Raw genomic sequence first — 13,512 nt, forward strand, 5'->3', positions numbered from 1 at the left:
GCACACTGTGGGTCCTCGCACCACATGTGACCTGTGTGAGCCAGACCTCTGCCCACAGAGCTCTCCTAGCTGGCCACACCTTCCCCACCACGGCTCACAACAGCCTTGTGTACCCACATTGGGCAAGTCCCCCTGAACAGAAACAATGCATTTTGGGAGAACCCAGTCCTGACCACAGTGCCCCAGTGCTGACTACTGAGCACAGGACCCTTCCTGACCACAGTGCCCCAGTGCTGACTACTGAGCACAGAACATGTCCTGACCACAGTGCCCCAGTGCTGAGTACTGAGCACAGAACATGTCCTGACCACAGTGCCCCAGTGCTGAGTACTGAGCACAGGACCCTTCCTGACCACAGTGCCCCAGTGCTGACTACTGAGCACAGGACCCTTCCTGACCACAGTGCCCCAGTGCTGACTACTGAGCACAGGACCCTTCCTGACCACAGTGCCCCAGTGCTGACTACTGAGCACAGAACATGTCCTGACCACAGTGCCCCAGTGCTGAGTACTGAGCACAGGACCCTTCCTGACCACAGTGCCCCAGTGCTGAGTACTGAGCACAGAACATGTCCTGACCACAGTGCCCCAGTGCTGAGTACTGAGCACAGAACCCTTCCTGACCACAGTGCCCCAGTGCTGACTACTGAGCACAGAACATGTCCTGACCACAGTGCCCCGGTGCTAACTACCGAACACAGAACCCGTCCTGACAGGGACCACAGTGCTGACTGAGACACAGGGGAACCTGGGCTGGCAGCTGGGGCAGGAAATGCTTATACAGATAGAGGGAAAGGCAAATTCGGAGCATGTGGATGCCCTGCCAGACTTCACACCCAAAGACAGGGGCAGGAAGCAGTCTGCTGGCTTCTCTGGTTTCTACCACCACCTATTTCTGCTTCTCATGGCTCAGAAACTTCTGGTTAGCAGACACTTGAATCCTACACACTACACAAGAGACTCAGCCACAGCTTGGGATTCTACACAGCCCAACAATGGCCCAGCAACAACAGGGCCTCCTGGGTATTTATCCTTCCCTCTGTAAAGAACAGATCTGAGGGTACCAGCTTCCTGCATAGGCTGGACTCCTTGGAGACATGCAAAGTTGTGACTTTTTCGGCAAGGATCTCGGTTCTCAGAGGCATTGGGGTCACCATCCCACAGCTTGATGAAGCCTGTGCTGGCGAAGAATGCATAGCCCATCTGCTCCCATTCACCCCAGAGCAGAGGGAACTGGTTTCTAAATGCATTTGCACACTGTTTTTAGGTCATATGTCTCCTCAATGCTACCTGAAGAGGTCCACATAGCCAACCAGATGGTCCTCAAGAGAAGGCAGCAGCCCAAGCACACGTGGATGGGAAAGCTATAAAGGCATCTCTTGTGCCCTAGCGGGACCCCAAGGGGGAGCCAGTGGCCAGAGCCCAGGTCTGAATAAGCAAGCAGGTCCAGTCCATAATGCCCAAGGCCTAGGGAAAGATACACTGAGTTGCTGGAGCCGAGAGGTGGGGACAGACAGTAGCGTGGGGCATCACCTTTCCACCTGTATCTGGGCCCCCACTGCCACCGCCACAGCACCTGATGCCTGGGCTCCCAGAGGGCCCTGGAGGCCATACCAGCTGACATCACCCTGTTGCCCACACAGGCCTAACACAGAGTCCAACAGACACCCAATAGTCGGGCACAGGAGATGCCTTACAGCTTCCCATCCATGTGTGCATGGCTGCTGAGCAAGTCAGACACGGTGCCCAGAATGGGAGCACAGCACATGGCGGCAATGGAGAGGGGAGCAGCCTGTGTCCCCAAGGGCCTTCCACAAACACAAAGGCACACAGGCCTGCTCTCCACCACGACACCCTGCTCATCTACAGACAGGGAGAGAGAGGGATAACAGGGCCACACAGTGCCCCAGAGGTGAGAGGAGAGCGGTGAAGAGGGTGCAATAACTGATCAGGAAGTAGCAAAGAACATCCAAGAACTAAGGAAAACCTCCCAAGTCCAGTAACTAGGGCCACAGGACACCTTTCCTCCCCAAGGCAAGTCTCAGTCTGCAAACATGACTCCAGGTTCTGAGATGCAAGAATGGAGAACACAGAAGCGGCGAGCTTAAGGTTTCCAAGTATTCACGGCTACAGCAATAACAACAGGTAGGGGGCGGGGCGAGGTGGGGTGGGGCGGGGCATAGGCAAGTGTGTGCCTGGACACACCCTCAGACAGGCCACCCCAACAGCAAGGGCCACAAACCACCACTCAGAGGGCCTTCCAGGGAGGCACAGCTGGCTTATACCAAGACTGCAAGTGAAAGTCAAGGCACCTCTACCAAGGGGCAGATGCACCTCGAGCAAGAGCCAGCATGGAACTAGCACAAGGCCTCATGGGAGTGAAGGAGACAAGATAGCTTCAGACAAAAAGGCAGCTCACTGTCAACAGATCCTCCCCAATAGAAAGTCTAGGGCTGTGCACAATGACTCTAGGTTCTGAGATGCAAGAATGAAGAACAAAGGAAGAGGTAAGTTAAAAGTTACCAAGGGGGCTGGGAAGGTGGCTCAGTGGTACAGCGCGTGTCTTGCATGCATGAGGCCCTGGGTTCGATTCCTCAGCACCACATAAGCAAAAAGAGAAAAGCTGGAAGTGACACTGTGGCTCAAGTGGTAGAGCACTAGCCTTGAGCTGAAGAGCTGAGGGACAGCGCCCAGGCCCAGAGTTCAGGCCCCACGACCGGACCCAAAAAAAAAAAAGTTACCAAGTGCTGGGTGCTGGTGGCTCACGCTGGTAATCCTAGCTACTCAGGTGGCTGAGATCTGAAGATGGTGGTTCAAAGCCAGCCCAGACAGGAAAGTCCGTGAGACTATCTCCAATAAACTACCAGAAAATCAGAAACGGAGTTGTGGTCAAAGTGGTAAAGTGCTAGCCTTGAGCTGAAGAGCTGAGGGACAGCGCCTAGGCCCAGAGTTCAAGCCCATGACTGACCAAAAAAAAAAAAAAAAGTTACCAAGTATTCATTGCTACAGCAATAATGATAATAGGTATGGGGAAGATGGCTAAGAGCATGCTTGAAATTTGCCATAACAAAAGCATATGAAATGAAAAGGCTGGACTAGAGTAAAGTGCTCCAAGACTGCTGCTCAGAATAAAAATAAAAAACATAGTGAATAGAACTCTAAAATATGACAGTAAGTGTACACATTAAAATTCATGGGAAGCCACCAAAGAAATAGGAGCAGTGATTAATTTTTACCACTAACAGAAAAAAATAGAAGGGGAAAAAATGCAAAATAGAAAATTAAAGAAAAACAAACAAAAAGTAAAAGAAGGCTGGGAATGTGGCTTAGTGGTAGAGTGATTGCTTAGCATGCCTGAAGCCCTGAGTTCGATTCCTCAGTCCCACATACACAGAAAAGGCAGGAAGTGGTGCTGGCTCAAGTGGTAGAGTGCTAGTCTTGAACAAAAAAAGAAGCTAAGGAACAGTGCCTTGGCCCTGAGTTCAAGCCCCAGGACTGGCACACATAAAAAAGTAAAAGATGCTACAAAGCTCAAAAATGGATAAATCCAAATATTACCAATTTAGATTAACATAAACTGAGTACATGGTCCACTGAAAACCAAAGATAGACTGGATAAAAACACAATCCTAAATACATGCTGAAAAACCACCTATCAATATTCCATATGTAAGTTTAAAGTAAAAAAGGTAAGAAAAGATCTAGAAGGCAAGTACTACTATCCAGAAGAAAGCGTACATAGCGCTACACCCCCATGAAAGTTAACATTAAGGCAGAAAGTATTATCAGATAGGAAGAGTCATATAATGCAAAGTTCAAACCCCTAGAAGGCATAATAATCTTAAACATGTCTGTACGTAGAATGTGTGAAGCAGAAGCTGACAGAACTGTGAACAGGCTCGGTGTGGTGATACAGAGAGCCACACACATGCATTTCTCATTAGGCCTGGGCTATGAAGAGAGCTACCTTAAAACAGTAACAAAACTGTACAGAAATAGGCAAATCCTCCCTCAAATTAGATTTTAACATACTTCTCAAGTAAATAAAAAGGAAACAAATTTGACAGCCACCATAAACCAAGCCTGAATCTCATGGACAGATAGCAAACACTGCATCAACTGCCTAACACATGTCCTCTTTAAGTGCGTACAGAACACACACAAAATCTGACCTCATCCTAAACCACAAAGCAAGCCTCCAAAATGCTTAAGGACTTGGTGTCATGTTGACTACCTTCAGTGACTACCACTAAGTAAAGCAGAAATTAGTAGGGAAAAAAAAAAAAGAAGAAAATTGAGAGATAACTAAGGAAAAAAACATTTGTATGTTAAACTTAGAAAAAACAACGTAAAGCCGGGCGCTGGTGGCTCACGCCTGTAATCCCAACTACTCAGGAGGCTGAGATCTGAGGATCGAGGTTCAAAGCAGGAAAGACCATGAGACTCCTATCTCCAATAAACCACCAGAAAACCGGAAGTGGCGCTGTAGCTCAAGTGGTAGAGCGCTCGCCTTGAGCTGAAGAGCTGAGGGACAGTGCCCAGGCCCAGAGTTCAAGCCCCACGACCGACAAAAAAAAAATAAAAAATGAATAAATAAAGAAAGAAAGAAAAAAGAAAAAACAACGTAAGGAAAAAGCAAGAAAAAAAAATTATCCAGGTACTGGTGGCTCATGCCTGTAAATCCTAGTAAGGAAGCTGGGATCTGAGGATGGTGGTTCAAAGTCAGTCCAACAGAAAAAATCTGTGAGACCCTTATCTCTAATAAATCACCAGAAAACCAGAGGTGGAGCTATGGCTCAAAGTGGTAGAGTACTAGCCTTGAGCAGAAAAGCTCAGGGACAGCATGTGCAAAGGGGCTGGGAACGTAGCTCAGTGGTAGAGTGCATGCCTTGCAAGCATGAGGCCCTGGGTTCGATTCCTCAGCACCACATAAACAGAAAAAGCCAGAAGTGGCGCTGTGGCTCCAGTGGTAGAGCGCTAGCCTTGAGCTGAAGAGCTGAGGGACAGCGCCCAGACCCAGAGTTCAGGCCCCATGACGGGCAAAAAAAAAAAAAAAAAAAAAAAAAAAGCTGTGCAAAGCCAGGAACTGGTGGCTCATGTCTGTAATCCTAGCTGCTGAAGAGGATGAGATCTGAGCATCACAGTTCAAAGCCAGCCCAGGCAGAAAAGTCAGAGACTCTTATCTCCAATTAACCACTAGAAAACCAGAAGCAGTGCTGTGATTCAAGTGGTAGAGCACTCACATTGAGCGGAATAGCGCAAGGACCAGCGCCCAAGCCCAGAGTTCAAGCCCCATGACCAACAAAAAAAAAAAAAAGCTGTGCAATGCAATTCAAGCATTAGTGCAAAACATGCAGCTAAAAATGCTTACATTAAGGAAAAGAAAGAAGAAACATAATTAGTTCTATGTTTACCTTAAGGAATTAGAAACAAAGGACTGGGGCTGTGGTCCAGTGGTACAGCTCTTGTCTAGCATTCAAGGCCTTGTATTTAATTACAGTAGCAAATCAACAAACAGCTAAGTGTTGTAGTTTACACTTACAATCCCAGCACTAGGGAGTGAAGGCAAGAGTATGACATATTTGAGACCAGAGCTGCATGGCAAGACTCTGATTTAAAAAAGATAAAACCCAGGGGTTGGGAAGGTGGCTCAGTGGTAGAGCACTTGCCTTGCATGCATGAGGCCCTGGGTTTGATTCCTCAGCACCACATAAGCAAAAAGAAAAAAGCCGGAAGTGGCACTGTGGCTCAGCCCAGAGTTCAGGCCCCATGACCAGACCCCCCCCCCAAAAAAAAAAGATAAAACCTGCTGGGTGCCAGTGGCTCATGCCTTTAATCTAGCTACTCAGAAAGCAGAGATCTGAGGATGGTGGTTCGACGTCAGTCTAGGCAGGAAAAGTCCATGAGACTCTTGTCTCCAATTAACCACCAGAAAACTGGAAGTGGCTCAAGTGGTAGAGCACTCACCTTGAACTGAAGAGCTCAGAGACAGCACCCAGGCCCAGAGTTCAAGATCGATGACAAAAAAAAAAAGATAAAACTGGGAATCAGTGGCTCATACTTGTAATCCTAGCTAATCAGGAGGCTAAGATCTGAGGATCAAGGTTTGAAGCCTAGGCAGACTTATCTATCAGACTCTTACCTCCAATTAACCAGGCAGAAAGTGAGAAGTAGAGGTGTAGTTCAAGTGCTAGAGTGCCAGCCTTGAGTGAAAAAAGATAAAGGAAAGGGGCCTGCCCTGAGTTGAAGTTCCAATACACACACACACACACACACACACACACACACACACACATAAGCGCGCACGCACGCGCGAACTGGAAACAACAACAACAACAACAACTAGTGGGACACTGGTGGCTCACGCCTGTCATCCCAGCTACTCAGGAGGCTGAGATCTGAGCATCACAGTTCAAAGCCAACCCAGGCAGGAAACTCCGTGAGACTCTTATCTGTGGCTCAAGTGGTAGAGCCTTGAGCTGAAGAGCTCAGGGACAGCACCCAGGCCCGGAGTTCAAGCCCCACGACAGACAAAAAAAAACAACTGGAGACCCTCAGATGGAACAGATTACACATGAACAAGTAATCATTTAACAATGAAAAGGACACAGCACTACAAATACTACACATATAAATATTATAAACTTTTTTATGCCAGTAAGCCTAAAAACTTGAATTGGGGATCAAGGTTTAAAACTATACTTGAGAAGCCGGGCGCCGGTGGCTCACGCCTGTCATCCTACCTACTCAGGAGGCAGAGATCTGAGGATTGTGGTTCAAAGCCAGCCCAGGCAGGAAAGTCCATAAGACTCTTATCTCCAATAAAAAACACTAGAAGTGGCGCTGTGGCTCAAGCAGTAGAGCCCTCGTCTTGAGCTGAAGAGTGCAAGGACAGCACCCAAGCCCAGAATTAGAGTCCCACAACCGACAAAAAAAAAAATCTATACTTGAGAAAAGTCCTCAAACTTCACATCTCCAACTAGCCAGCAAAATCTAGACGCAGAAGTATGGCTCAAGGGATAGAGCCCCTGTCTTGAGGGAAAAAGCTAAGCAAGGGTGAAAATCTTGGGACTGGGACTGTGGCTTAGTGGTAGAGTGCTCGCCTAGCATGCAGAAAGCCAGAAGCAGCAGGTCAAGTAATGGAGTGCTAGCTGGTCTTGAGAAAACACAGCTTACAGACAATACCAAGGCCCTGAGTTCAAGCCTCCAGGATCAACCAAAAAACAAAACAAAACCCAGAGTTTAAGAGTCTGAGTTCAATTTCCAGTATCAACAACAAAATAAACCTGCAATTTTTTTCTCTGAAAAATAGAATTTTTCAAAACTAAAAAGGAGAAAAGAATTCTACAACAATTAAAGAAATAGTAGAGCACTCGCCTTGAGCTGAAGAGCTGAGGGACAGCGCCCAGGCCCAGAGTTCAAGCCCCAGAACGAACAAAAATTAATTAATTAATTAAATATTTTAAAAACAATTAAAGAAATAAAATCAATACCTAAACTTTCTACAAAGAAAGCCAGGGGTGGCAGAGCACTGTAATTTAATTGTAGATAAGAGTTTCACAGGGCTGGGAAGGTGGCTCAGTGGTAGAGCGCTTGCCTTGCATGCCTGAGGCCCTGGGTTCAATTCCTCAGCACCACATAAGCAGAAAAAGCCAGAAGTGGTGCTGTGGCTCAAGTGGTAGAGTGCTAGCCTTGAGCTGAAAAGCTGAGGGACAGTGCCCAGGCCCAGAGCTCAGGTCCCATGACTGGCAAAAAAATAAAAAATAAAATTAAAAAAAAAAAAAAAAAGAGTTTCACAGACTTTTCTGCCGGGGCTGACTTTGAACCACAATCCTCAAATCTCAGCCACCTGAGTAGCTGGGATTATAGGCGTGAGCCACTAGGGCCCAGCAAGAAAACCTTTCTCTAAGGTCAATTTTATTTACTTATTTTGTGTCAGTCCTGGGGCTTGAATTTAGGTCCTGAACACTGTCTCTGAGCTTTTTCTCTCGAGGATAGCATTCTAGGGCTGGGAAGATGGCTCAGTGGTAGAGCGCTTGCTTTGCATGCATGAGGCCCTGGGTTTGATTCCTCAGCACTACATAAGCAGAAAAAGCTGGAAGTGGTGCTGTGGCTCAAGTGGTAGCGGGCTAGCCTTGAGCTGAAGAGCTGAGTGACAGCATCCAGACCCCACAACTGACCAAAAAAAAAAAAAAAAAGGATAGCATTTTACCACTTGAGCCAGTTCCAATTCTAGCTTTTTCTGAGTAGTTTATAAGAGTCTCATGGAGGCTGGGTGCCAATGGTTTACACTTATAATGACAGCTACTCAGGAGGCTCAGATCTAAGGATCACAGTTCAAAGCCTGCCCAGCCAGGAAAGTCTGTGAGACTCTTTGTTTTGCTAGTCCTAGGGCTTAAACTCAGGGCCACATCCAGCTCTTTCTGAGTAGTTTACTGGAGATAAGAGTCTCACGAACTTTATTGCCCAGGCTAGCTTCAAAACATGACCCTCAGATTGGAGCCTCCTGAGTAGCTAGGATTACAGGTATAAGCCACTAGCACCCAGCTTGTGAGACTCTTACTTCCAATTAGCCCCCAGGAAACGAGACATGGCGATGTTGCTCAAAGTGGTAGAATACTAGGCTTGAGCAAAAAGAGCTCAGGGATAGAGTCCAGGCCCTAAGTTCAAGCCCCACAACCTACCAAAATAAAAAAAAAAAAAAAAAGCTCCTGGACTGTCTACCATGTTGGCTTCAAACCATGATCCTCAGATCTCAGCCAGCAGGAGGTGGGCGTGACCCTGACCTAGATAAGGTCAGGGTTTTTTTAATCAGTCATGGGCTTGAACTCTGGGCTTGAGCACTGTCCCTGAGCTCTTCGGCTCTTGAGCCAACAGTACCACTTCCAGTTTTCTGCTGGTTAACTGGAAATGAATCTCCCAAATGCTCATGTCAGGGCTGGCTTTGAACTGTGATCCTCAGATCTCAGCCTCCTGAGTAGCTAGGATTACAGGCATGAGCCACTACATGTGCCCAGTGGTCAGGTTATCTTATAGTGGATTCTTCCAAACATTTAAGAAACAATACCAGTTTTACCACGATGCATAGAGCAGACTGGACAACACACTGCCCAGCCTCTGCCCAAGGCATGCTGCATCACACCTACAAGGAAGGCAGACAGGAAGGAGGGCTGCAAACCAAGAGCTCTACACAGAGTATTAACTGTCTAAAAAGGTCGCCTGTGTGTGTGTGTGTGTGCGCGCGCGCGCACGCGCGCACAATGGCTCTACCACTAAACTATAGTCCCAGATCTGAATAATAACAGTTTTGGTTTTTTTTTTTGGGTCCGGTCGTGGGGCCTCAACTCTGGGCCTGGGCGCTGTCCCTCAGCTCTTCAGCTCAAGGCTAGCACTCTACCTCTTGAGCCACAGCGCCACTTCCGGCTTTTTTCTTTTTTTTGCTTATGTGGTGCTGAGGAATCAAACCCAGGGACTCATGCATGCAAGGCGAGCACTCTACCACTGAGCCACCTTCCCAGCCCCAATAATAACAGTTTTAAATCCACCAGTGAACAAAAGGTACCACAACATGACCGAACAAGGTTTTTCCAAGAAAAATTAACTTAATACTAGCAAATCAGCTTATGTAATTACCACAGTAGAAATGAAAAGGGAAGCGTCGGGGCTGGGAAGGTGGCTCAGTGGTAACGCGCTTGCTTTGCATGCCTGAGGCCCTGGGTTCAATTCCCCAGCACCACATAAGCAAAAATTCAGGCCCCATGACCGGACCCAAAAAAAAAAAAAAGAAAAGAAAAAGAAAAGGGAAGCGTCACACAAACGTTGGGCTGGGCTGGGCTGGGCGGTGGAGGGCTTGCTCAGCATCACCCTGGGGCTCACACCTGTCATCCCAACTACTCAAGATACTGAGGTCTAAGGATCGGAGTTTGAAGCCAGCACAGGCAGGAAAGCTGGTAAGACTCTATCTCCAATTAAGCCAGAAGTGAAGCTGTGGCTCAAGTAATGGAGTGTTAGCCTTAAGCAACAAAGCTCAGGGACAGCACCCAAGTCCTAAGGTCAAGGCCCAGGACTAGCAAAAAACAACAGGCTGGGCGCCAGTGGCTCATGCCTGCTATCCTAGCTACTAAGAGGCTGAGATCTGAGGATCTCCGTTCAAAGCCAGCCCCGTCAGGAGAGTCCATGAGACTCTTATCTCCAATAAACCACCAGAAAACCGGAAGTGGCGCTGTGGCTCAAGAGGTAGAGTGCTCGCCTTGAGCTGAAGATCGCAGGGTTAGTACCCAAGCCCAGAGTTGAAGCCCCACAACGGACAAAAACAAACAAACAAACAAAAAACACATTACCATTTCACTCTCACAGGACTGGTAAAAACTAAGTCGGACTTGCATTGGCAAGAATGTAGAGCAACAGGGACTCCTGTCCCCAACCCTAGGGGCTGGAGTTGGCACAACCACTCTGGGAAGCCACCAGGTAATAATGCCCCACACCCTCGAATCCTGCCACAAAGCAATCAAGGTAGACCCACCATCCCCAGGGAGAGACTAGACCAAAGGAGACAAGAATGTATACAGTGGAAGGTTGATAATTAGGCAAAAACAAAGACAGAAGCAAAGACAAAGTGTTGCCATTCCAGGGAATATTATACAGCTGAGAATCCTGGCACTCCAGAGGTTGAGGCAAAAGAACCACAAGTTTGAGGTCAGTACAGACTATATAAGTTAGACTGTCTCAAAGCAAACAACCAAACAACAAGAAAACAAAGCCCAGTTCTACACTGGGTGCGCTAACCACTCCATTCCCTCCCCCGCCTCCTGTACCACACTCCTCTACCTCTCTAAGGTTAAAGACCAATCCTGCCTGGCACCCGTGGCTCACACCTGTAATCCTAGCTACTCAGGAGGCTGAGATCTGAGGATCACGGTTCAAAGCCAGCCTGGGCAGCAAAGTCCGTGAGACTCTTATCTCCAATAAACCACTAGAAAACTGGAAGTGGTGCTGTGGCTCAAGTGGAGAGCACTTGCCTTGAGCTGAGGGACAGCACCCAAACCCAAAGTTCAAGTCCCACGACCGACCAAAAAGAAAGACTTTAGTCCTTCCTAGCCAAATACAATGGCCTGTGCATGTGGCTCCAGCTACTCTGAAGGCTGAGGCAGGAGGATCATCTGAGGCAGGAGTTTGTGACAAAGCAGCAAGACTGTCTAAAAAAAAAAAAAAAAAAAAAAGCTAGGTGTGTTTGTGGCTCATGCTTCTAATAGAAGCTACTCAAGAGGCTGAAATCTGAGGATCTTGGTTCAAAGCCAGTCCAGGCAGGAAAGGCTGTGAGTCTAATATCTCCAATTAACTACCAAAAAGCCAAATGGAGCTGTGACTTAAGTGGTAGAGCGCTAGCCTTGAGCTTTAAAAAAAAAAAAAAAAAGCTTAGGGAGGGAGCTCAAGCCCTGCATGTGGCCCACATGCACATGTACAAACACACACACACACACAGGGAGGGAAGAGGGAGGAGGCGAGACTTTGGCCCTTGTTCAGTAGCCTCAGAGGCTGCTGAAGAGATGGAGAAAGGGCAGGCCATGCTTGCCTGCCTGCTGGGGGGCATTCGGTGTGGTGGGTTGGCATCCAGGAACAGCTGAGGGCCAGCACAAGAGTCATGAGGTGGATGACAGTGGTGATGTCGGGAGAGATCCCAAATCCTGGGGTTCGGCTGAGCCTGTGAGCCACTCCTAAGCTTGGCTCTGAGGCAAATGCTGACCCTTGGCTCTCTCGTGGACACAGTCTACCTGGGCACTGGGGGTCTTGCATGTACGGAAGTCATGCTCAACACTCAATTTCCACAGGGCTCAGCCAAGACCCTGAAGTCCTGGCCCTGCGCTGAGAGAGGGCACACCCGCCATCCAGCGCCCTGTGATCCTACCAAGCTGAAGGAGCGACAGGCACTCCTGAAGACTATCTGCATGAGCCCCGGTCCTCACAGCTCTCCACGGCCCGTGGGGTCCCCTCAAAGGTCCACTGGCCGGGTCCGACGTCCCCGCGGGGAACGACCGCTCACCCCGGCGCTCCTGGGGAGAGGCGCGGCCGACCTGCAGGCCTCTCCCGGGGGTCTCTCCCCGCCGGGGTCTCCGGCCTCTCCTCTCTCTCCCCTGCAGCACAGGAACCAAGCCAGGAAGAGTCACAAAAGTTTCCAGCTGGCAGGGAGGCGGGGGGGGGGGGGTGTCCAAAGCGGGCAGAAGGCCGCGGGGCCGGGCGCGGAGAGCCCTTTGCAATGTCAAAATTAGCAGCTGCAGGCAAAGAGCACCAGGGGCCCGGGGCCGGGAGCGGTCTCCACCCGGGCCGGCGCGGGGCGCCCCAAACGGCGCGGTCCCAAGTCGGCGTCGGGAGGCGCAGGCCGCGGGGACTGGACACCGTCGGAAACGTCGGTGCCCGGACGAGAGGACGAGCGCCCACCCGAGGTCCACCGCACAGTCCCGCCCGGGAGGCGGGCGTCCGGGGGCCGGGCCGGCTGGCCGGCAGCAGGCCGGGGCGCCGGCAGGTGCGCGTGGACAAAGCGCGGGGGGCGCGGCGGGCGCGGGGGCGCGGCGGGCGGGGCGGGGCGGGCGCGGGGGCGCTGAGGCGCGGGGGGCGCGGCGGGCGCGGCGCGGCGCGGCGGGGCGGGCGCGGGGTCGCTGGGGCGCGGCGGGCGCGGAGGGGCGTACCTGGGCACGCAGCTGGGGCTGGAGCCGTCCACCTCCCAGGTGGCGAACAGGTTCATGGGCACCGGCGTGTTGAGCGCGCCGGGCGCGCCGGGGAGGCCGAGGCGGCCCCGCTCGGCCATGGCGCCGGCCCCGCCGTCCCTCGGCGGCCTGGGGCTGCGCCGGGCCGCGGGAGCGCGGCGGGCGAGCGGGCGGGCGGGGCGCGCGGAGGGCGGCGGCGCGGTCACATGGTGCCGGCGGCCGGGAGAGCGTCGAGCAGGCCCGCGGGCGGCGTCCCGGCGGCTCCCGCGCCCCGCCCCTCACCGCGCAGCGCCGCGGATTGGCCGCTTGGGCTGGGCTCGCGCCCCACGCCCAATCACCGCCCGCCGGAAGTGAGGTGCTGCGCGCGCCCCCCAGGGCGTCCCAGCTGCCGGCCGCGGGAGCGCGCGCTGGCGCGCCTGCGCGTAAGCCCCGCCCGGCGCGCGCCCCGCCCCCTGGGACTCCCGCGTGGGATGTGCGGGCCCCGAGACGTCGCGGGTCCCCGGGACGGCTCGAGGCCTCGGGGTCGGTGCGCTCGCCAGCTCCGCGCCCCTGCCCTCCCGCGTCCGAGTCCCGAGGCTCCCGAACGCTCATTGTTCTGCGCCTCCCGGGCTCCGGCGGGGCCACCGGGCCTCCCGGGCCGGAGCCTCCACCCTCCCGCCTCGAGGCCCCGGCCGGCCCCGCGCCGCCGCCGCCGCCGCCGCCGGCCCGGCCCTTCGTTATTCCGCAGTGCTTTTTCCTCGAGGCGTCGGGGGCCGTCCCGGGCCCCCCTCCCGCGCGGGGCTCGCGCGCGGCCCGCCCCGCGCTCGCCGCCC

General features: G+C 51.9%; 1 protein-coding gene across 8 annotated transcripts in view; it reads right to left on the minus strand.

Annotated features, from left to right (window-relative positions):
* Positions 1-12,841, minus strand: part of Pacs2 (phosphofurin acidic cluster sorting protein 2) — a 77,011-nt gene extending 64,170 nt beyond the window's left edge. For 5 of the 8 annotated variants that reach the window (XM_069997420.1, XM_069997417.1, XM_069997416.1 and 2 more), the window contains exon 1: positions 12,683-12,838. In XM_069997420.1, the coding sequence (XP_069853521.1) occupies positions 12,683-12,801 (119 nt within the window). In that variant the 5' untranslated portion in view covers positions 12,802-12,838. Of the gene's footprint in view, positions 1-12,682 lie in introns of all 8 variants that reach the window. The other 3 variants (XM_069997419.1, XM_069997421.1, XM_069997422.1) reach the window with 3 other exon arrangements.
* Between the last annotated feature and the right edge of the window lie 671 nt (positions 12,842-13,512).

The sequence above is a fragment of the Dipodomys merriami genome, unplaced genomic scaffold (genome assembly GCF_024711535.1).
Source record: "Dipodomys merriami isolate MVZ:Mamm:240054 unplaced genomic scaffold, mDipMer1.0.p SCAF_50, whole genome shotgun sequence".
NCBI classification, from domain to species: domain Eukaryota; kingdom Metazoa; phylum Chordata; class Mammalia; order Rodentia; family Heteromyidae; genus Dipodomys; species Dipodomys merriami.